The 22,789-nt window shown below is 34.2% G+C and overlaps 2 protein-coding genes and 1 long non-coding RNA gene across 5 annotated transcripts in view; 2 read left to right on the top strand and 1 right to left on the bottom strand.

Annotated features, from left to right (window-relative positions):
- Window positions 1-15,770, top strand: part of LOC108736462 (rho GTPase-activating protein 20-like) — a 103,182-nt gene extending 87,412 nt beyond the window's left edge. For 2 of the 3 annotated variants that reach the window (XM_025981274.1, XM_018468928.1), the window contains exons 2-10: window positions 9,859-10,008; window positions 12,767-12,982; window positions 13,076-13,309; window positions 13,367-13,536; window positions 13,605-13,721; window positions 13,988-14,196; window positions 14,273-14,542; window positions 14,615-14,794; window positions 14,892-15,770. In XM_025981274.1, the coding sequence (XP_025837059.1) occupies window positions 9,859-10,008; window positions 12,767-12,982; window positions 13,076-13,309; window positions 13,367-13,536; window positions 13,605-13,721; window positions 13,988-14,196; window positions 14,273-14,542; window positions 14,615-14,794; window positions 14,892-15,280 (1,935 nt within the window). In that variant the 3' untranslated portion in view covers window positions 15,281-15,770. The remainder of the gene's footprint in view (window positions 1-9,858; window positions 10,009-12,766; window positions 12,983-13,075; window positions 13,310-13,366; window positions 13,537-13,604; window positions 13,722-13,987; window positions 14,197-14,272; window positions 14,543-14,614; window positions 14,795-14,891) is intronic. The other variant, XM_025981275.1, reaches the window with a different exon arrangement.
- Window positions 15,771-16,303: 533 nt separating this feature from the next.
- Window positions 16,304-18,159, bottom strand: LOC108734980 (protein wntless). The gene has a single exon (XM_018466763.1). It carries the CDS (start codon window positions 18,055-18,057, stop codon window positions 16,435-16,437), a length of 1,623 nt encoding a protein of 540 aa, XP_018322265.1. The 5' UTR covers window positions 18,058-18,159; the 3' UTR covers window positions 16,304-16,434.
- Window positions 18,160-18,324: 165 nt separating this feature from the next.
- LOC108735216 lies at window positions 18,325-19,140 on the top strand. The gene is made up of 4 exons (XR_001937541.1): window positions 18,325-18,410; window positions 18,480-18,679; window positions 18,866-19,033; window positions 19,102-19,140. It is a non-coding gene; the product is annotated as an uncharacterized LOC108735216 (long non-coding RNA).
- Window positions 19,141-22,789: the final 3,649 nt, after the last annotated feature.

Raw genomic sequence — 22,789 nt, forward strand, 5'->3', positions numbered from 1 at the left:
ACCAATTGGATTGTTTAGCGATAGTGTTGGAATTTTCTAATTACGTGGTTTCTAAAAATTTAACAAGAATTTTTCAGGAGATCATTCTGGTTTCTACCTAACAGTTGTTGCATTAATAAGTACTCAGATTATTGTTTATATGTAGTTGCCAGTGTGTCATAGAGAAGTTTTTTACATTTTAATTATCTCCAGACATTAATAAGATGGGATTGCCGAGTACAATAATGTCCGAAACGGAATTCCATGCTTTATCGGCACCGCCACATGTGTGGCAAATGGATAATGGCATGGGTTGGGCCTGTCTCTGTGTAATATGTCATAATTGTAATGGAAGGCCAATGTTGCAGAAAAACTTGTATGCAATCAATAAAGAACCTGCAGACTTTCTACGTGTTTCTATGTTTTTAATTATGCATTTCATGCAGCAATATTTATATCTGTGTACTGTCGAAATATACAGGATGTCTCATAATATAATTCTTCAGCAGATTCTAATTATTTTTTTCCTTTTCAGTTTTTTGATACAAAGTCTAATAAGCAAGTTATTAACAGTTAAAGATTTAGTTAATTGACCAATCATAACGCGCTGCTAATGTCAAAAACAGAAGTAGATGACGTAGTATTGTCAGCTATCACTTGCAGCCGGCTGTCATTGGTCAATTTTAAATGTTTAATTACTCGCTTCTTACACGTGGTATTAAAAAACTGTAAAGGAAAAAATCACTTACAATTTCACAAAGAATCGCGTCGTGTACTTTTACGATAACATTATCTAGACATTATTCGAGAAATACTCTGTATATTGAACAAACTGCAGATTCATGAATGTTAATTTGCATTTGACTCTCGCTTCTGTGAATGGGACAGACAAATTGTGAAACAGATGTTAGACGAAGACTTGGACCATTACATTTCACAATTACTTAATAAATTGTCGTGATGTAAGCTGTACGTTTAATAAATTCGNTTGGACAGGATCCAAGATCTATTTCCGCACGATTTTTTGGGACTCCATGAAAGAGAACCAATGTCTACATACAACGTGGTAAGTTTATAAATTAAAATACACTTGTCAGAAAAATTAATGGTGCACCTTGGCGCGAAGCAAAGTCACGGTAAACTGGAACGCAAAGTAGTTTAGCAGAAACAAAAATTTTGGATCCACTTTTTACCGAAAGGATAACATATGCTTCAAACGTCACTTCTAACTCTTCACATAAATCCCATAGCATGGGGGAGAAACTCGAGAGACAACTACGAAAACACTCCATAAATAGGAAGGCAAATAACTGTTCAACAGTGGAATGTCATTCCTGCAATTCTGATTATTCAGAAACTAGTGTCCTCAGTGCAGTTTTCAAATTCTTAGACTAAAGGGATGTCCCTTTGAACATTAGATTTTGCTGCAGCGGGTACTTTTAATTTTTGCATTTTCATAAGAATGGATTAAGTTCTTGGTCAGTGAATTATAGAAACTACCAGGCGTGGTCCTTATCAGATCTCATTGGCACCCTTTAAGGAGTCTCTATAAATCACTAATCAAATTGGGGAGACTCCGTGTAAGCATGTTTATGGGAGTAAGATGATTTAGGATGGGAAAGGCGCTAAAGAATTGTTTTGAAGATATAGAAAACACTTTTATGCTTAAAATCGGTTAATTTGGAAATTTTAAAACAATTATTAAATAAGTGTTTGGAGCATGGTTTTGTATGGATGTGAGACGTAGACGGCAGGCACTGAGAAAAAAAGTTCGAAACATTTGAGATGTGTTATGGGAAGACGTTAAAAATATCGTGGATAAAGGGTCAGAAATTTGGAGGTATTAGAAGAAGTAGGAAAATAGAGGGTGTATTATAGAAGTCAATTAGAAATTGACGTAATAAGTTAGTGGGGCTCTTCTCAATGATGGGTTAACTAGAGACATAATAGAAGCAGGAACAAAAGTTAGGAAGGACAGAGGTGGACCTAGATTTGATCTGCCCTGGTCCAAGTTTTTCTGTGGTTTTCTTGGGTCACAGGCAAAAGCTAGAACAGTAATATTCTACAGATAATCATCATTCTTATCCCAATCTCCATCCAGCCATTCCTACGATTCCTAAAAGAAGACTGAAGAGAGCCTTCCTCCCTACCCTCCGGCATAGATTTCAGGAATTGTCCGCCCCATTGCCTGTACGATCTCATGATGATGATGATGAAGATACAGACAGCGTATCGCCATCTTTTGATATTTGCTGTGAACTAAAGTACAGTATTTCAAATGCTAGACAAAGGTTTCACTAAGATATCTGTGATGCTTATCCAAATTATACAAAGAAGGACGTAGGTTCAGTTAGACAACCAGATGCCTGTGAGATCCTTTTCTAACATTTAAGATACTTTGGTTAGTTGCAAATAGATATTAGTAGATGGCGAGTTTTGGTTTTTTGTTGCTTACTACTTTAAAAAACCTTTGTTTGCTATTAAACTATGTTGTGTTCAACATTGCCACATTTTTTAAATCTAATTAATTATTTTTCGTTAAAATCGATTATAACTACCTATTTGCATTTTGTACATTGTGCGTAATTAAAAGCATTTTAAAAAAATAATATACGCCATTAATTTGTGACCATTTTTACGAAGCATTTNACAAGAATTTTATTATTGCGGCGCTAATAGCAAAGTAATACGTAATAAAATTAATTACAATATTATTGTGACGACTTTTCCACGTTTGAAGTATATCATTAGATAGGTATTATTGGAAAATACTCGCGACAATTTTCAAGTTGCGTTAAAAAGAATTCACCGTGGGGCATTTTTGATGTTTATTTCTATTAAAATAACTTCTAACAAAAAGTTGTTATGCTAATTGTCGTGAACAGATGGTATCTTTTATTTTAAATGCATAGTTAGATAGTTTTGCAAACTTTATTGCGTTTGATTTTTCATTTTTCGAAAAATCTGATGTTGCGGCACCATGAAAGGTCCCCCTAACGTAGAAGTAAGTTCCGTCAAATAAGTTTACCACACGTCCTAATGGCAATAGTACATGTGTGTGATAAAATTGTTAATTAAAATCATCATTATCAAACGTCGTAAATTAATAGAAATTGTTTTGATAATGGAGCCCTCAAACTTCTCTCCTAGTGCAAAATAAAATAAGACGTTGGTCTAGAAGGCAATAGATATTAAAGAAGTGAATTTCGGATTGACGATTATTGTGTAAATATTTTGAAGTGAAAAGCCTCTCTTTTATATTGGCGACTACCTTATCAGCCATGTTTTTTAGGCTCCTCCTATTTTTTTATGGATCCCCAATAATCGCGAATTTCTTTTGTTGAACCGTTCGTTTGTTTTATGTTAATTTACTTCTTATGTTCGTTTAATTAATTTTAACAATAAAAGTATTGCCAGTTGGTATGCTACATTCCATTTTAAATTTAAACATATCTCTAATGGTCTAATGCGGGGAGATTGCGTAAATTTGTTTGCCAGACTGCGTTTAATTCCATTAGGGCACAATAGCTACATAAATTGCGTTCTCTCTCACTCTCTCCCTCCCATTCTACATATAGCTTTAACTTAAGTCGGTTTCTGTACGCGCTTCCATTAAACGCTACTGTCCCTATTAAGATTCTCTCTCGCAATTAATTTTAAAACGTTTAGCAAGACTACTCCAATTTAAATCTCGCATCAAGTACTATTATTTTATTGAACTGGTATTCACGGTAGCAACTTGGTTTTTAAAAACCCTTTAATTGTTTTTTACATACACCTACTGGGTAGATCTATACAGAGAGAGATTTTTTAAAAGAAACCTTTATTAACTCCCAAAATTCCCTATATTTACACGAATGTAATTTATTATAATTTAACTCGTTTAGAAATTTCATAAAAATTCTATTTCGTGATTTGATGAAGCGTTCGCTGGGGAATTCCAAAATACCACAACAGGAAAATACATTACAATTCTAAATCCTTAGAAGAATTGAAAATAGTGTATGCTTTCCATACTAATGCACGATTCTCAGAAAGAACAATAGGCGATCAAGAAAAACCCTTAATCCTTTTACCTGATGAAATGTGGCCATCTAGAATAAATATTTGACCAATTGGATTGTTTAGCGATAGTGTTGGAATTTTCTAATTACGTGGTTTCTAAAAATTTAACAAGAATTTTTCAGGAGATCATTCTGGTTTCTACCTAACAGTTGTTGCATTAATAAGTACTCAGATTATTGTTTATATGTAGTTGCCAGTGTGTCATAGAGAAGTTTTTTACATTTTAATTATCTCCAGACATTAATAAGATGGGATTGCCGAGTACAATAATGTCCGAAACGGAATTCCATGCTTTATCGGCACCGCCACATGTGTGGCAAATGGATAATGGCATGGGTTGGGCCTGTCTCTGTGTAATATGTCATAATTGTAATGGAAGGCCAATGTTGCAGAAAAACTTGTATGCAATCAATAAAGAACCTGCAGACTTTCTACGTGTTTCTATGTTTTTAATTATGCATTTCATGCAGCAATATTTATATCTGTGTACTGTCGAAATATACAGGATGTCTCATAATATAATTCTTCAGCAGATTCTAATTATTTTTTTCCTTTTCAGTTTTTTGATACAAAGTCTAATAAGCAAGTTATTAACAGTTAAAGATTTAGTTAATTGACCAATCATAACGCGCTGCTAATGTCAAAAACAGAAGTAGATGACGTAGTATTGTCAGCTATCACTTGCAGCCGGCTGTCATTGGTCAATTTTAAATGTTTAATTACTCGCTTCTTACACGTGGTATTAAAAAACTGTAAAGGAAAAAATCACTTACAATTTCACAAAGAATCGCGTCGTGTACTTTTACGATAACATTATCTAGACATTATTCGAGAAATACTCTGTATATTGAACAAACTGCAGATTCATGAATGTTAATTTGCATTTGACTCTCGCTTCTGTGAATGGGACAGACAAATTGTGAAACAGATGTTAGACGAAGACTTGGACCATTACATTTCACAATTACTTAATAAATTGTCGTGATGTAAGCTGTACGTTTAATAAATTCGAAAGAGAAGAAAAAAAACGTCAAGAGCCCAACTGGCATATTTTTATTACAGGTGAATGGCTCGTGTAGAAATATGTCCAATTTACTTGTACGTATACTTGCAATTAGTGTAGAAACTTAAGCTAAAGTAACATCAAAGTCAATTAATTTTTATATATTGTAAAAGGTGGAGTTTACCTATCACGTCATCATATTTTGGTAGGTATTGCTAATCCGTTTTTGTGTTATACAAATCGAGTCGGCGTTCATATTTCTCATTACGTTTTTTTTCTTCTTACCAACGCATTGCTAAGAAACCACAACTATTCTCGTCTTATTGTTGCTACAAACCGCAAACAAGGAGTTTCAAAACATGCACATTAACTCTGTCCCTAGTCCAATAAATCATTACCAAATAATCATAACTGATTTGAGTCCTGCTGTTGTTGTAGGTCGCATCTCTTGTTATTGTCGCTTTTTCAATTCTTCATTGCATTAAAGTCCTAAATAAATTATAGTGTCAACTTTCAGTCGCATAGCAAAAGATTCGATAACGTTTTTAGCAAGTAATAAGAGAAAGACTTTCACTAACAAGGGTGCGTCAAGTCAAGCAAGTAGTACGTGCGTGTCTCCTCGAACATGTCACTGTCTTATCGGATGTCTACAGCGTGTTGCAAATTCTTTGGCTGTTATATATCTAGACGAATTTAGTATTTGACATTTTACTGTATCAATCTCTAAGCTATTCTTCTACTCTACTGCAACGATCCCTTGTTCAGCTTCATCTATCAACCCCTAGATGGTCGTACATTGAATTGAAGAAAACAATTGTGATCGTCCGTAGGCGTCACCAGGATTGTAATAGTGTTAGGAAGTGCACCAAACGCACCAATAATTCCTAAGGAAATTTGTAATAAAGAGAAAAAAATTGAAAGTAAACAATTTCAACATCTAAAAAATCATAAATGGAATATCGTTTTAAGATTTTCTTTCTAGGTTTATTACCGATAATATTTGTGCTTGCGGAAGGCAAATAGACAAATAGACATATAATAAATACACATTTACTCCATCGCCATCAAATTGGCCGTTTCTAGGAAATGGAAAAGATATTTAACAAAATAAAAAGTCGAATATTACACACGCAACAAGTGCACGTTCGTACGTATGTGCATGTAATAGGTGGGTACACATAAATATACAACTTTTGCTTAAGTTAATAATGCCCGTGGGACAATCGCTTTCACCTGATGGCTACGTCGTCGCTTTTATATGCTTGAAACGTTCCTGAGCCCCCCCGGGGGCTACTGCCGCGCCAGTTCAAAGAACGCAATCATTTTGTAAAAGTTACGAGTTTCGATTTTCGCGTAAATGATTGAGAAAGTCGATAAGATTGACGTACAACTGACATTAATGGGCACTTGTTATAATAATTACACAGAGGATGTAAGAGGAATCTTTTTCGGAGGGGGCGGTAGTTCTCGGGCGCACACCAGCTCTTCGCAATCAGCATAGAGAGGTACCAACTTTATCTAGGAGGTGAACCGAAGACCTCCTGGAATCCTCTGTTAACAGACAGGACTTACGCAATTCCTACCAGGCTTAGCAAGTTTCGTGTCTCATTGAGATGCACTCTGGTACCAATGATACATCTCGGATTCATAGGATTGCCACCTTCTCCTCACCCTTGGAACTCATGATGACTGAGTGTATAGGAAGATGTCCCGCCTGTGTCCTCCGGGGCCCCTGTAGTGTCAATCACCCCCCTCAGTCGCATTATTTGCACTCCTTCAGTGGGACACTATCTCGGATTCATGGAATCGTCACCCTTCTCCTGACCCCTGATACTCATTACGACCTGGTGCATCTTCTTTTTTCCACCACTACCACTACGAATTCAATCGCAGACGATCGGGCTAATAGAAAGGTCTTTCGCATGTAACACCCGGACCTCCTGTGGTACCAGCCATCTCCCCAGTGGCATTATTTACACTCCTGCACTAATAATCCATCTCGGATTCATGAGATTTCTACCTTCTCCTCACTCTTGATAATCACAACAGCCGGGCGCATCAGGACATCTTCTAATCTACCCGGGTAGGGTAAATAAGAAGATGTTCTGCTTGTGCCCTCCAAGCTTTCCGTAGTGCCAGTTATCCTCCTAATCGTACTACATGCACATCGGAAGTGATAAGTCATCTCGGATTCATGGGATCGCCACCCTTCCTCTAACCCTCCACACTCATGACGACCGAACGCGTTTTCTCTTCTCCACCACTACCACTGCGAGTTCAATATCAAACTGCCGGGAAGATAGAAAGATTTCCCTCCTTTGGTAACTGGGCCTCCCGTAGTAGCATTACTTGCATTCTGGCATTAATAATCCATCTCGCATTCATGGGACTTCTCTTTACCTTTGACACTCATGTGCATCTTTTCTTCTCCAACACTACCCCCACGAGTCTAGACTAGGCGGCAAGGCATACAGAAAGATTTCCCCCCTGTGACCTCCTGCAGCTCCACCCCTTTCCAAGTCGCATTACTTGCATTCCGCCAAGTTTGACCCTTAACACTCATGAGGGCATTGTCTAGTCTTAGACGGCCGGGCAGATAGAAAGATTTCCCACATGGAGCTTCCGCACCTTTCGTAGTATCAGCCCCCCTTCCATTTCGGATTCATGGGATCTTTATCGTCACCGTTGATACTCATAACTACTCACCCTCTTTGAACGAGCGAGGTGACTTTCGAAATTACACATGTTTTGCTGAAGCTGGCCTTAGTTTTAGGAGGGACATCATACGATGTGCCCTCAGGGATCGTTTAGGACACCTCAAGCAGATTCCTACGCTACAATTAGGGTTTCGCATATCACCCTAGCTGTTGGGATGTTACCCCTGGTTTATTTTGGTTAACATGGTGATTACTATCGCATATAATGAGAAATTCGTTACAACAAATAATGATTACCATTTCACTGAAGTTGCCAATCCTTTTAATAAAAACCGCCAACTATTATTCCTTATGCTGCACACGCTTTCCTTTCCCTATGTACTGATATATTATGTGCAGCGTAACTTTTTTGCAACCGAACTATGCATTTGCATATGGTTTCCGCTATTTTTTTCTATTCTGGATGCACCTCGCGTAGCGATGGGCTCGTCTTCTACCATATACATCTCATCCGAATGCCTAAGACGGATTTGGAATATTATCCGACTAATTTTTTAAATATTATTATCATTATTATTGTTATTATTGCCCGTTGTCACCATCATCTACAGCTAACAAATGAAGCTTATGATTAATGCAAAGCACAATTCAGTACAAGCAGTGTGAACACCTGTTATGAATTGTAATTTTCTTTTTTTTTTTTGTATGTGTGTACAATGAATGTACTTTTCTGAAACGTAATTTACATTCAAATGAGGTAACTCCTTTGGTACTTTTAGTTGGCACCTAATCGTAACTAAAGGATAAGAAAAACTGCTGAAAACACTTACTTTGTTCAGATAACTTATAGCGGGTAGTAAAATTTATTTTACTCTTTGGAAAGTGAACTTTGTACGTTGGGTATTTTGCTATCTACTTCTACTTGTACCGTCGTGAGTATCCAAGTATCATAAGTCGTAAATTATACCATCGTTAGGCCTTTAAGTATGTTATAACGTTAGGTGGGTATCATATATCAAATAAATCACGTTTTCTAAATTATTGTTCGTAAAAAAACTGCCATAAATTTCAATACCGACCATAAAACTGGCCGATAAAAATGTTTTACCAGTACCGTAACGTAAAGAATTTCAAATAATGGTAAATATACTAGTTGGTTATATACTATTACAATAATGTTACACATCTTATCGTGCAGTTCTGACAATAATTAATAAAACAATTAGGCATTTAATGTATCAATTAAGAATCTCGAAGTTTACTGCCTGTATGTACCTACTAAAAATAAATTAACTTAATCACATTTAATAAATTAAGAAGTTAGGATTCAGCTGCGTACGTGATTACTAATTACCATTGTTTAAGATTGCTTGCTGTATCAATTATTTATTAACCTCGCAGTATCTACTGGCTTTTGATAAAATTCGAAAATAACTGAAATGGTTTTCTGTTCAAATATTTTGAATGTGATAAAGATATTAGCCTCAATTCAAACATCGAATTGGGATATCTGTTAACTTTATTATTCACAAATACCAAATTCTTGAACATATCGTTTGTATTGATTTAAAAAACAAACAGATTAAGTAACTTCTAATGTAGGTACTTGAAATTGTAAGGAATTATTTACGAAAAAAAAATCAAACAAAATGGAGTGCAGTTTTCTTCACATTGTCGTAATGACTCTTTATTCTATTTCATCTTCCCACCAAAAGATGATGCTAATAGTCAAAGTTTTAAATAGTACATTAGTCATTTATAATTAAAGCAAATCATAATGTAAATTAATCCTTTAGGTATATAAAACCTGAGAATATTTATTCTGGGTATAGCTAATTCTTCTTGGTGCAAAAGGCAAAAGATTCTTCTTAATTAAAAATTACTATCCATGAATTTTCGTCGTAAGATATTCTACTTTGTCAGCGCCTTTTAAAAATATCATCTAAAGCCTGAAGCACGTTTTCTTTAATACTGTACTGTTGACAGAAAATACTGAATTTCATCGAGCACATGTACCAAATCTCGTTGTTTTTCCAGCAAGTACATTCCTGTTTTATTTACTTTCTAAAAATAGGTCGTAAAGAAAAGAAAAACACTGTTTCTCCTTTTGAAACGTCGCAGAAATGGAGAATAATTTTACTTTCATCTTTCCAGGTTGAAAGGCTGACCGAATACGGAAGATACTTGGGGGGTTCGCAACCTTCATTGGACGGAAGGAGGCGAGATTTGGACAGGATCCAAGATCTATTTCCGCACGATTTTTTGGGACTCCATGAAAGAGAACCAATGTCTACATACAACGTGGTAAGTTTATAAATTAAAATACACTTGTCAGAAAAATTAATGGTGCACCTTGGCGCGAAGCAAAGTCACGGTAAACTGGAACGCAAAGTAGTTTAGCAGAAACAAAAATTTTGGATCCACTTTTTACCGAAAGGATAACATATGCTTCAAACGTCACTTCTAACTCTTCACATAAATCCCATAGCATGGGGGAGAAACTCGAGAGACAACTACGAAAACACTCCATAAATAGGAAGGCAAATAACTGTTCAACAGTGGAATGTCATTCCTGCAATTCTGATTATTCAGAAACTAGTGTCCTCAGTGCAGTTTTCAAATTCTTAGACTAAAGGGATGTCCCTTTGAACATTAGATTTTGCTGCAGCGGGTACTTTTAATTTTTGCATTTTCATAAGAATGGATTAAGTTCTTGGTCAGTGAATTATAGAAACTACCAGGCGTGGTCCTTATCAGATCTCATTGGCACCCTTTAAGGAGTCTCTATAAATCACTAATCAAATTGGGGAGACTCCGTGTAAGCATGTTTATGGGAGTAAGATGATTTAGGATGGGAAAGGCGCTAAAGAATTGTTTTGAAGATATAGAAAACACTTTTATGCTTAAAATCGGTTAATTTGGAAATTTTAAAACAATTATTAAATAAGTGTTTGGAGCATGGTTTTGTATGGATGTGAGACGTAGACGGCAGGCACTGAGAAAAAAAGTTCGAAACATTTGAGATGTGTTATGGGAAGACGTTAAAAATATCGTGGATAAAGGGTCAGAAATTTGGAGGTATTAGAAGAAGTAGGAAAATAGAGGGTGTATTATAGAAGTCAATTAGAAATTGACGTAATAAGTTAGTGGGGCTCTTCTCAATGATGGGTTAACTAGAGACATAATAGAAGCAGGAACAAAAGTTAGGAAGGACAGAGGTGGACCTAGATTTGATCTGCCCTGGTCCAAGTTTTTCTGTGGTTTTCTTGGGTCACAGGCAAAAGCTAGAACAGTAATATTCTACAGATAATCATCATTCTTATCCCAATCTCCATCCAGCCATTCCTACGATTCCTAAAAGAAGACTGAAGAGAGCCTTCCTCCCTACCCTCCGGCATAGATTTCAGGAATTGTCCGCCCCATTGCCTGTACGATCTCATGATGATGATGATGAAGATACAGACAGCGTATCGCCATCTTTTGATATTTGCTGTGAACTAAAGTACAGTATTTCAAATGCTAGACAAAGGTTTCACTAAGATATCTGTGATGCTTATCCAAATTATACAAAGAAGGACGTAGGTTCAGTTAGACAACCAGATGCCTGTGAGATCCTTTTCTAACATTTAAGATACTTTGGTTAGTTGCAAATAGATATTAGTAGATGGCGAGTTTTGGTTTTTTGTTGCTTACTACTTTAAAAAACCTTTGTTTGCTATTAAACTATGTTGTGTTCAACATTGCCACATTTTTTAAATCTAATTAATTATTTTTCGTTAAAATCGATTATAACTACCTATTTGCATTTTGTACATTGTGCGTAATTAAAAGCATTTTAAAAAAATAATATACGCCATTAATTTGTGACCATTTTTACGAAGCATTTGTTTATTCATAATTAGAGTTGTCTATTTTGTTTATTTAAATGTGTGGATTTTTCGTATTAAAAATGTAAATATTCAAATTTTATGTACTTGCTGTCAGAAATCTTGAATTTTATGCCGCATCGAGAAAGGTCTTTGTCTTGTTTATTGGAAATCATTTTTGTTTCTCGAAGTTAATTTGCGTAAGAATTTTTCACTCTTGAAGCACTGGAGGTGCTAAATAAGCAACTTTATTTAAAAATAGATGACAAGGAAGTTACGTTTTTGTCGTTGTCCTTGTTTTTATTTAATAATAATCCAGCTTTCGTAAAGATTAAGTCACTTATTTATCTCGTATTTTATTTACTACAGTCATGTTCATGGACGTGATTTTATAATTTCAAGAAATAAAATAAAATCACTCTTCTAACCTGAAGTGGAAATAATGTTTATGCAAAACCGTTAAGACTTCCATTATAGTTATTTTTGACCCACAAATGGGTACATGAAATAAAATTCTCATTACAAAATGTTTAATGAATTATTAATTGATAACCATTATCGTATTGCGATGTGATGCACATACCTGTACGCATATGTATGAATCATTAGTTCATCAAAATTTAGTATGCATTATTTGAAAAAATTCTTCCAAGAAATTGAAACTCATTAAGATACCTATTAATGGCATATAATAAACTAAAACAAAACTTTTACTTCTAAAGCCTTCAAATCTTTATTCAAATATTTATTAAAAATAACGTAAATAATATAGTAATAAACCCATCGAATAATCAGGAAAAAAAGAATTACCCTTTCCAGCAGTTCAAACAGATTTAAAATCGGATTTGAGACAGGCGAATTGTTATCAATCTAGTAAAATAACGCCTGTTTTGCTAAATTGATCAAAATTCAAATTTTCGCGGGTATTACGAAAATAATAATGGCCGACAGCAACAACAATACTACAACAATTAAAAAAGCATGATGGCCGCCTGCAGCAACAAATAAGAAATAGTAATGGCCGACAGCGACAACAATACCACAACAATGAGGCATTAAAAATGGCCGAACTGACATAAGAATATGCAAACGTAGACGAAATATCTTATTTATCCCCTAAATACATTAATTGTGCACAAAATCTGTTATTCATATTAAATAGTTGAAACTTTGAATCAAAAATGTTTTTCTTTCAGAAATCAAAACTGTCCCGTAAGAAATCACTAGGAGATATAACTTCCGTGTCAGGAAACAATGGTTTGTCGTTATCAAATCGAGTGTTCATGGTGGAAGCCCCATGTGCCGTGGCCCCCGTTCACGCACCTCTTCAGGCAAAACCCCGACATCTTTTTCTGTTTTCCGATTTACTTTTAGTTGCAAAACCTCGTTCTGGTGGCACATTCAAATTAAAGGTATTAACAGAATACAAAACTTAAACGTACCCAATTTTGACACAAGGTTAACATTCATTTTCATTTGTAATTCACTTTTTCGATTCCCCATAGGAAAGTGTGAGAGTTTCGGAACTTTGGCTGGCACCATATCCTGAATCAGAGACAGGATTTCTTCTTGGATATCCAGGACCTGCTCGAACTTATATCGTGAACTTTTGTACTCAGGCAGCAAGAGATTCGTGGTGGAGAGAACTACAGCAAGCCTTAGCAGTTCAGTTAAGACTTGAACCCCCCACAACGAATATTAAAGTCATTTATAGGGACCCCAGAAGTGGTACAGAATGTGTAAGAGAAAATTTTAACAGTTTTTGGAACTATCTGTTAATTTTAATTAAATTTCAGTCAAAAACTTTAGGAGTAGGGCCTGAAATGAATACAGGAGACATTGCCAGATTAGCTTTAGACGACACGAGACATAATGATTCAGACTTCACCCTCTGGACGCGCGAAAGAGACTCCCCACCTTGTCCTTTACTGGGATGTGAAAGACCCCATTCCATACAACTGGCAAGGTAAAAATTATTGACTATTATTTTTATTTTCGTGTTTTTTTCTACAACTTGTTTTTTTTTTATTTCAGGATACGACAGTCGGTCTCAGCTGAAGAAGGTTTTGACTTAGCCCACTGTAACAACAACAGATTACCCTGTGATATTGTTTTCGAACTAAAGCCAACGTGCAAGACCATCCCAAGAAAGTAAGTGTGAAATTCTTTATCAATAAACTAAGAATAGGACACTCACCCTATTTACCACTAAACTTTTTCCTTGCTCCCACTTGTAATGTGGGCATTATCAACAGGAGACTAATTGATAATGGCCTAAACACGTTACAACAAGGTAAAAGTTTAGTGGTGAGTAGGATAAGAATCCCTTTTAGTTTATTTATTCCTTTACCAAAGTCTCCATTTTCTATTACTTTTTATCGTTTTTTTTTTGTATGTATGATATTTTTCTTTTTCAGTCGCACCCCTTTAAAATTATTTCGCAAGAACAGTGCTCGAATATTTGGAGTACCATTGACAAGACTTGTTGTAAATAGCACCCTCCATCCCGTTTTAAGTACAATTCTAAGAGGACTCTTCCAACGTGGACCTCACACCCAAGGGATCTTCAGAAGGTGTGCCTCTGCCAGAGCTCTCAGGGAATTGAGGGAGAAAATAGACACACAAGGTAAAAATTATTTTAAAAGCTCCTTTTGAGAGAATTTTATCAAGTACTAAATAGATACGTATTGTTTTTGTTTCAGGAGCAGCCATTTGTGAAGAACTTGCAAATTCACCACCCCTTCTACTAGGTGCCTTATTGAAAGATTTCTTGAGAAGTCTACCATCCCCATTGCTCAGTGGAAACGTTCACGAATGGCTCAACGCCACCAGTTCTGGAAATATGGAACATATTAGAAGACTTTTGAGCCAACTTCCCAGAGAAAATCATGTCCTTTTGTCCAACATAATCTGCGTCCTTTATCAAGTCGCCAAAAGGGCAAGGTACAATCTGATGTCGGCCACAAATTTGGGTAAGTGTTATTTTTTTACATAAAAAAGGGTTTTTTAATTTAATATTAAATATATTTTCTTCTGTTTCACAGGTGTTTGTTTCGGTCCAAGTTTATTATGGGAGTCGTCCCAAAATGCACCAATGAGAACCCTTCCAACGCTGGTGGAATTGTTGATAAACAAGTGTCAGGTCCTTTTTGGGGCCCAAGTTGTTTCCTTGTTGGGAGAACCGGCCAGTGACAGTGGAGCTGAAGAGTCAGATAGTCTGCATTGTAAGTATTTCTTTTATTTTTAAAGTGCCATATTGAAAAAAAGAAAAAATGAATTCTAGTGGTGAAGCTCTAATTAATTTTAATTTTTTCTTTTCAGCTCTAGGCCTTTCGTTAGACAGTGTAGAGCTTAGCAAAGACCAGAAGTCTCTTAGTCGTGATTCTGGCTTGACATTGTCAGAAGACGACAGAGACAGTCCTGGTCTAAACTACAACAACGTGAACAATTTCCACAGATCCGATTGGACGAGGCAACCGGCTCGAATAAGGGCCTTAGATAGTACTTGGATAGAGGAAGATGAAGCATTTTGTGCTTCAAACGAGAGCCTCTGCATGCCACCGGTGCCTCCCAGAAGACCTCCGCCGTTAAGACATTTACCCCCAGTCCATCTACCTCCCATTTACAGACCCCCACCGCCTCCACCCCCGACCTACGCCACTGCTCGACTTTTATTAGTCACGGACTCCGAAAGCGAAAGTTACGTATGATTTCATTAATTATCACTTTTTTTTTGTAATTACATAGGTACATATACAGGGTGTCCCAAGCAAGCAGTTATTGAAGAAAAAAGCGTGCTTGGGACACCTTGTATATAAATCATAAAGTTCATGCCATTTTTTTAATAATCGTTGTATATTTTTTTTATCGATTTCTAAGAAATGAACACGTATTAATTAATTTCCGAAATTCGGAAGGCTTTCTGAGAATGTACAAAGTTTTTTTTAATTATAATTACTATTATTAAGTGAGACAAGTTATATTTGTTTTTTGATATTGCAAAATATATATAAGATTTTGTATGTATAATAGGGCCATATTAGTGTAAATTTTTGCAATCTTTTTGCAAGTTCTGCGTTAATATGTAGGTTTTCTATTTTTTTATAATATTCGTAGCGTATAAGTACTTTTTTTGTACAATGCAGACATTAAAAGAAACAATTCAGAGACGAAGAAGATTTAATAAACTCATAAATTCTTTTTTTTTCTTTTTTTTTTTACTTTTCGATATTCTCAAATATGTTTCTACGTTTTAGGTATTCTTTTTTAAATGCAAACTACATAGTTTTGTTTTAATCACATTTAATATTACAAAAATTTTAATACAGTTACAAAGGGCACACGTGTTATATAATAAATATAATACTGAAAATGAGATATTTAAATTTCAATAAGTAACATAGTCTCCAAACTTTTATTTATCACATTAAATACCCACTGCTAATTACTTATCCATCCAAAGTGCATATTTTAATTGGCAGACAAGCGTGTAAATGGCTATATAAATGTTACTTACTAATTAATACAGTCATTAAGAAAAATGTACAGTTTAAGACAACACAAATTTCTTATTGCTTACAAAATATAATACTTTTTAATTTAAATATTTCAACTTACCATTTTAATTTTATTTCTAAATAAAATTTGTTCGCCTTAAAACTGAATACAATAAGTTCACAATATAAAAATAAGAAAAAATTCTTTATAAATACTAATAAAATAAAAGATAATACTACTACTATAACTAAATGCAGTTCGTCTAAATTGTGCCATTGGTAAGTTTTGATGAATTAAATAGAAAAAAGACTAACTAATGGCAAAATTTGCGTCCTTTTTATAAAATCTACATTAAAAAATGAAAAATTTAATCGATGCTTGCTTTACTGGCAAAAGAAGTCAAAGAAGATATTTCATTTGGACTTGGATCAGTTGGAAGTCTGCTAAACTCGACCTCTTCACCGCTCTCACCACAAACAGACTCCACAGGCCATTGCTTATGACTTGGGGCATACAACATAAGCATGGCACAAATGTAGACGTTCCACATACCAAATATGCCAGTATATAACGCTGAAGACATGTCTATATCCATATTTTCGTCCCATTTGTTCTGTCCTTCTGCAACTTGGTTCAATATAAACGAAATGATGGTTGCTGCTGCACAAATTACAGTGGCTAACATTAGGAAGTTAAAACGATAAATTATCCCCTCATAATGGAGTCTGCGGGCTGAAGACATGCTTGGTAATACTGCTCGTTTAATACTGATGTTTTTGAAAACCTTCCAGATCATGTAACACAAAAATATGAAATACATACTGGCAGATATTCCAGCAAGAATGATAAACGAGAGAGCTAGGTTTGTCCCAATGGGTGTCACCCAGATAGAATAAAAAGGATTCCTCAGTTGGACCCCTCTTTCACACAAATCAAATATCAAAAGGGAAAAACAGCCAATAATAACAGCACTAAGATGCTTCCAATACATTTTAAGGGAGCTTCTCTCTCCACTATCCTGGATTAGCATGTGTTCTCCAGCAAAAATCAGCCAAAAAGACAACAACATTCCATAGAAAATCCCTTGCCTTATATCACTCAATAAAAGCATGTATGGCATATCAAAATACAACGTCAGGAGTTCAATAGGTAGATCAAGGAAAGCCAGCGTTATTCCCAGGGCGAGTAACATGTATTCCAGCAGTGCTGGGGTACGTGTAAGTATGTGCACACGTCTCCAGAACCAGATAATTATGCCCAGGATCAGAGGGAAGAAGAAAGACTTCAATGACAGCCAAACCTTTGTAAAGCCTCCATTCATGTATATAATATGCAAATGAATGTCTGATATGTGACCTACATGAATATTTTTGTTGTTATCTACAGGCAAACGAAGGTTTAGCAAGTAAAAATCATGATGCAAAGATCCCAGCTCAAATAAGGGCACACTGGAACATACATAAGGATAACCATCTTTTTCAATATCATGCACTTCATCCACAGAGCAGTCCATGATCCTCTTTTCTTCTGCATGTGTATGATATGTCCATTTATCATCAGGATCATGTTTATTCCTGTAAGCCAATCTTGCGTCCAGTGTCAGCTCAATGACAGGTTCTAATTTATGACCTTTTCTCTGAACCATGTCAATTTGCAGTACTCCTACTAGATTTTGCTGCCAGCGAGAGAAGTCATAGTTAAATAGGGGCATTTGAAATGCTAGAACTAAGTTGGATGCGTTCAGCACTTTCGTTGACTGTTGTTGTTCCAGATCTACTGCTGTACATGTTTTAGGAATAAACCACTTTTTAAAATCTTTGTCTTCTGGGTTTCGATCTACACATACTCTTGCAATAACATCTTGAGAGCCTGCGGGCGAAGGGGCCACCAAACCACCAATTAAAAAACAGGTTATCTGGAAAACCAACAGGATGCTCACTAAAACACTCAATTTTCGGCCACTTAAGTTCTCAAGGATTGTTCCTGGCATTCTGAAGATATTATATATTTAGTTATTTGCAAAAGTACAAATTATATACAACTCATTTGTCTCATTTAATATTAGAACAATTTATAGGCAAATCAACTTCTAAGAATTATAGGATGACCTTCGTATTTTAAGTATCTAAGGCGACATCTCATGGTCGGTAGTCAAATCTGTCATATCCAATTTACAGGTTTCAATAGTATTACAGGTGTCTAATTTTGATCTTACTCAGTGGTGCATTGTGCTCAATGGTATATCGTGTATCTGTTGTTTCTCTATTTATCTGTCATGTCTGTACCTAAGTTCATACTGACGCCATGCAATGATTAATGATTTTGCAATTTTGCTAGCATGTGGTACGTTTTAATTTTTCACGTATTCTTTAATAGTGCAGCTAATTATCTTTTTATTTTTCTTTTCTACAGACTAACCGATAAATAAATGATGATGATTTGAATATTACGAAGTTTCCACAAATGGATGGTGCACGAAGATACCAGTAACAATCCATTTTTTTTCAAACAAGACTGTGTAGTTGGACATTGGTAGCAGCGATCCTTTCATTTCACTGTGCTTCAATCCCTTTTTATCGATTAAAGTTAAAATATAACCAGAAACGATAGGGGTAAGTAACAATTTTAACAATTTTCATTTCATAATGTAAAATGAAAATAAAATGAATAATTGATTTACAGCTGTTCTTTGTGTGTTTCTATATTTAAAATAAATATATTTATTTTGTCTCAGCACTTAGTTAATTCTCTTGTCTGTGTAATTTATTTGTTAATTCATTTTTTGTTTGTTTTTACAGATGGTAACATTTTTCATAGACCGTAGACTTGGGTTTGCTGTTGTCGTTTTCCTCTTGCAACTTGTGCAGTTGATTTTTAACAAATGATTTGAAAGAGCACCTTGAAGTTTATATGGATTCCAATTAGTTTGCAATGGCATCATTTTTCCTAGTCTACAATTAATTAAGGTGAGGATACTTGATATAATTATTTTCAATGGCCCTTTATTAATCTGTTACCACCATATCTGTTTCAGATCGACATTGGAGAAGACAAAGATGACCCTGCAGTTGAAATAGTTCTTTATCTTGCATGATCTAGTAGAACTCATTAATTTCGTTTTATTCAAATTAATTTTTTATTTTGCATGCTTATTTTTGTTCATTTTATTTGAAGTAATTCTTGATTATAGATGTTTTTTTTTGTATGTAGTAGTAGTGTAGTAGTAGTAAAATTAACACGTTTAGTAGTTGTAGTATACTCTAACATGTCTCTTGCTTACCTCTTCGCTTAGCTTACTGCATATTCTTACTATAAATTGCTTTGCATTTACCCTACGTCTTCCACATGATTCAACGTTTCGTTATCGTGTATCTTTCTTCTCACCCTTGTGGAATTAGGGAGGGCCTCCCCGAACGACTTCCCTTGGGCTTAGCTATTTAGTTGATCTTAAAAGTGTCTTATACACTTTTCGCGAGTCTACTCTAGCGTTACTTCCTTTCAGACAGGGTACAGTGGGTTATCTGGAATAGGAGCAATAGGCGACTGCCCAGCTTGCCTTGGCGAAATCTGTCCGATCTTCTCTACCAAAGCTATTAGTATTTGTCGTTAGTCCTTGTAATTGCACTATTCGCTTTCAGGTAACCGAAGAAGACGAAGGCATCGTATTGTTTGCTTTTTATTGTATTTTCTTTGAAATTTCATATGTTTTCTTGTCTTTCTTTTACAGGTATTTTGTTTATTACTTTATGAACTGTTATATTATGTAATTGTAACTTAGAATGATAGTTAAAATGTTTCTAAATTGATCTTTTGGCATAAATGTTAAAATTAAATTAAATATTTGTTTATTAAAATTCATTTGGGTGGATAGGGTGGCTATAAGGGGAGATGCGGAGGCCACAGAGGGTTAGGAAGACTTTTCTCCTTAATCTTGTTTTGTAATGGTAATATAACAGTTCGTAAGTAATAAGATTTTTTTTTGCATACAAATGTAATTTGTTTTCTTTTGTTTTACAGGTATTTTCTTTTTACTCTGTAAACTGTTAATTAATTTCCTGGTTTTGTAACTATTAAATACTTTATATATATTATGTATTAAACTATTACTAGAAATAAATATGTTGTAATTAGAGTAATTAATAAATATATGGGTCTAATAAATATATTTTAATTTTATTAGCTTTTTTATTGAATATTCTTTAATATGGAAGTAATTTATTGAAGAATTAAAGTAAACGAGAGTGTATTTAGATCATTTATTGAATAATCTTTGATAATAGATGTGATTTATTGATGAATTAGGCAAAAATTTTCAACAAAAGTTCGATTTTAGTTCATATACGTGGATGGATTTTGACCGAAAAAACGTAAAAAACACCATAAATAATAAATTTTTGGCAAAAACAAAGCAAGCGGGAGCTCTTTATATCATTTATTGTTTAATCTATATCATCAGTTATCATTTATCGATGAATTAAGCAAAAATATTTGGCAGAAGTTCTATTTCGGTTCCCAAAACGATCGACAGGTAGCTATACATGGGTTTTTTTCGGGAACCGAAATCGAATACTAGGACAAAAGTTTTGCTTAATTCATTAATAAATGACAACTGATAACGATAATTAATTAATAAATTATAAGAACTAGCTGTGGCATTCTTTATTTTTTTTAAAAAATGGTTATTTATTCTGTTTTTACGATTTTTTCGTTCAAGATCGACCCACGTTTAGGAACGAAAATCGAACGAATCAAGTTGAAAATTTTTCGACTTATTCGTTCCTAATCTTGGTTGACCTTGAACGAAAATAAAGTAAAAAAACAGCATACACACAATAGACTTTATTATCGTTCAAGGTCGACCAAGGTTAGGAACGAATCAAGTTGAAAATTTTTGCTTAATTGCTCTAAAAATTTTCAACTCGATTCGTTCGATTTTCGTTCCTAAACGTGGGTCGACTTTGAACGAAAAAATCGTAAAAACAGAATAAATAACCATTTTTTAACAAAAATAAAGCATGCCACAGCTAGCTCTTATAATTTATTAATTAATTATCGTTATCAGTTGTCATTAATTAATGAATTTAGCAAAACTTTGTCCTACTATTCGATTTCGGTTCCCGAAAAAAACCCATGTATAGCTACCTGTCGATCGTTTTTGGGAACCGAAATCGAACATTAGGACAAATTTTTCTCTTAATTCTTCAGTAAATGGCAACTGATATGGATAATTGATTAATAAACAATAAGAACTAGCTGTGGCTTGCTTTATTTTTGTAAAAAAATGGTTACTTATTCTGTTTTACGTTTTTCTCGTGTAAAATCGACCCACGTATATGAACCAAAATCGAACGCAAAAATTTTCAACTCGATAATGTAATAAATTTGATAAATAGGTATAAATAAAACAAGAGAGTGTATATTTAGATGGTTTAATTAATCTTTGATATCAGATACAATTTATTCCATTCAAAATTTAGTGTTATTATTATTTTACTTAAATTGGGTATCTGGTAGACATCTGTAATACTGTTGAAACCTGTAAACTAGCTATACGAATATTTGACTATTGGCCGCGAGATGGCGTTCACGGTAAGTGAAATACAAAGGTCATACAGTAATTCTTGACATTCTTAACATTGCAAATTCCGTTATTATAAGCAAATAAATTATAAATAGCTTGTAATTTTGTATATCACTTTATATATTAAATCTTAAGAGATAAAGTTTCTTATTTTTTAAGGAACTCCACAGCAAAAAACAAGTATGACTATTGATGATGATATTTTGGACATAGCAACTTTGGTGAGAGTGATGTATTGCTTAAAAATGTTTCTAAACAATTTAAAGATCATATTTTTGAATAATTTCAAGTTAACATGGCATACATCAATTAATAATATAATTAAAAACTAAAATCATGGAAATAAACATTTATTATTACTTAAAATAATAGATTACCTGTCTTATTTAGAGAGATGTTTGTTTAAATAAATATACGATCAATTGAAGTAAAACAAGATCAAATTTTCTTTTTTTGCTCATTTACTCACCTTACAGTTAGTTTAAAGATACTGAATTGATGCTTATTGAGCCTATTAATGTAAAGGTACTGAATTGATGCTTATTGAGACACCAACATTTCAGATTTTTCTTAATTTATTGACTTCTAATAAGATATAATTAAAGAAAAGGTAAAATAAATTAATCTATAATTCCATGCACGAACGAGTAAATAACGATCACAAGTGGCGACCAATAAAATCGCAATTAATATTTTTTTAAGAAAAAAAACAATCTTCTTACTTACATGTCCTAGTACGTCTACAAAATAATTTCTAAGTGTGCATTTAGGTACACTATTATTATTATTATTATTATCAGTTCGATTAGGTGGTAGTAATACTTTTGTTTTTTGTACATTTATGTAGGTAAGTAAAAAAAGACAGAAATTAAAACCTATCAGAAGATTTTCGTCACTCTTCCAAGTCCGTGCTTCCCAAATTGCTAGAAGAACTTCCAATACTTTCGCAAGCTTCAAGGAAGAGATCTGGATTTACCATTTCCATTACTCGCCAAGCCAGTGACTTACCTAGAATGAAGCATGACATTTTCTATAATTTTATAAAAACAATACGAATTATTTTATTTTTGTCGTAATATTTACAAAAGTCTCTAACTATGAGAATTATTTTAGATTTTTCTGTTTATAAATCTGGGAAAAA

The sequence above is a fragment of the Agrilus planipennis genome, unplaced genomic scaffold (assembly GCF_000699045.2).
Source record: "Agrilus planipennis isolate EAB-ADULT unplaced genomic scaffold, Apla_2.0 scaffold5, whole genome shotgun sequence".
In the NCBI taxonomy this organism is placed as follows: domain Eukaryota; kingdom Metazoa; phylum Arthropoda; class Insecta; order Coleoptera; family Buprestidae; genus Agrilus; species Agrilus planipennis.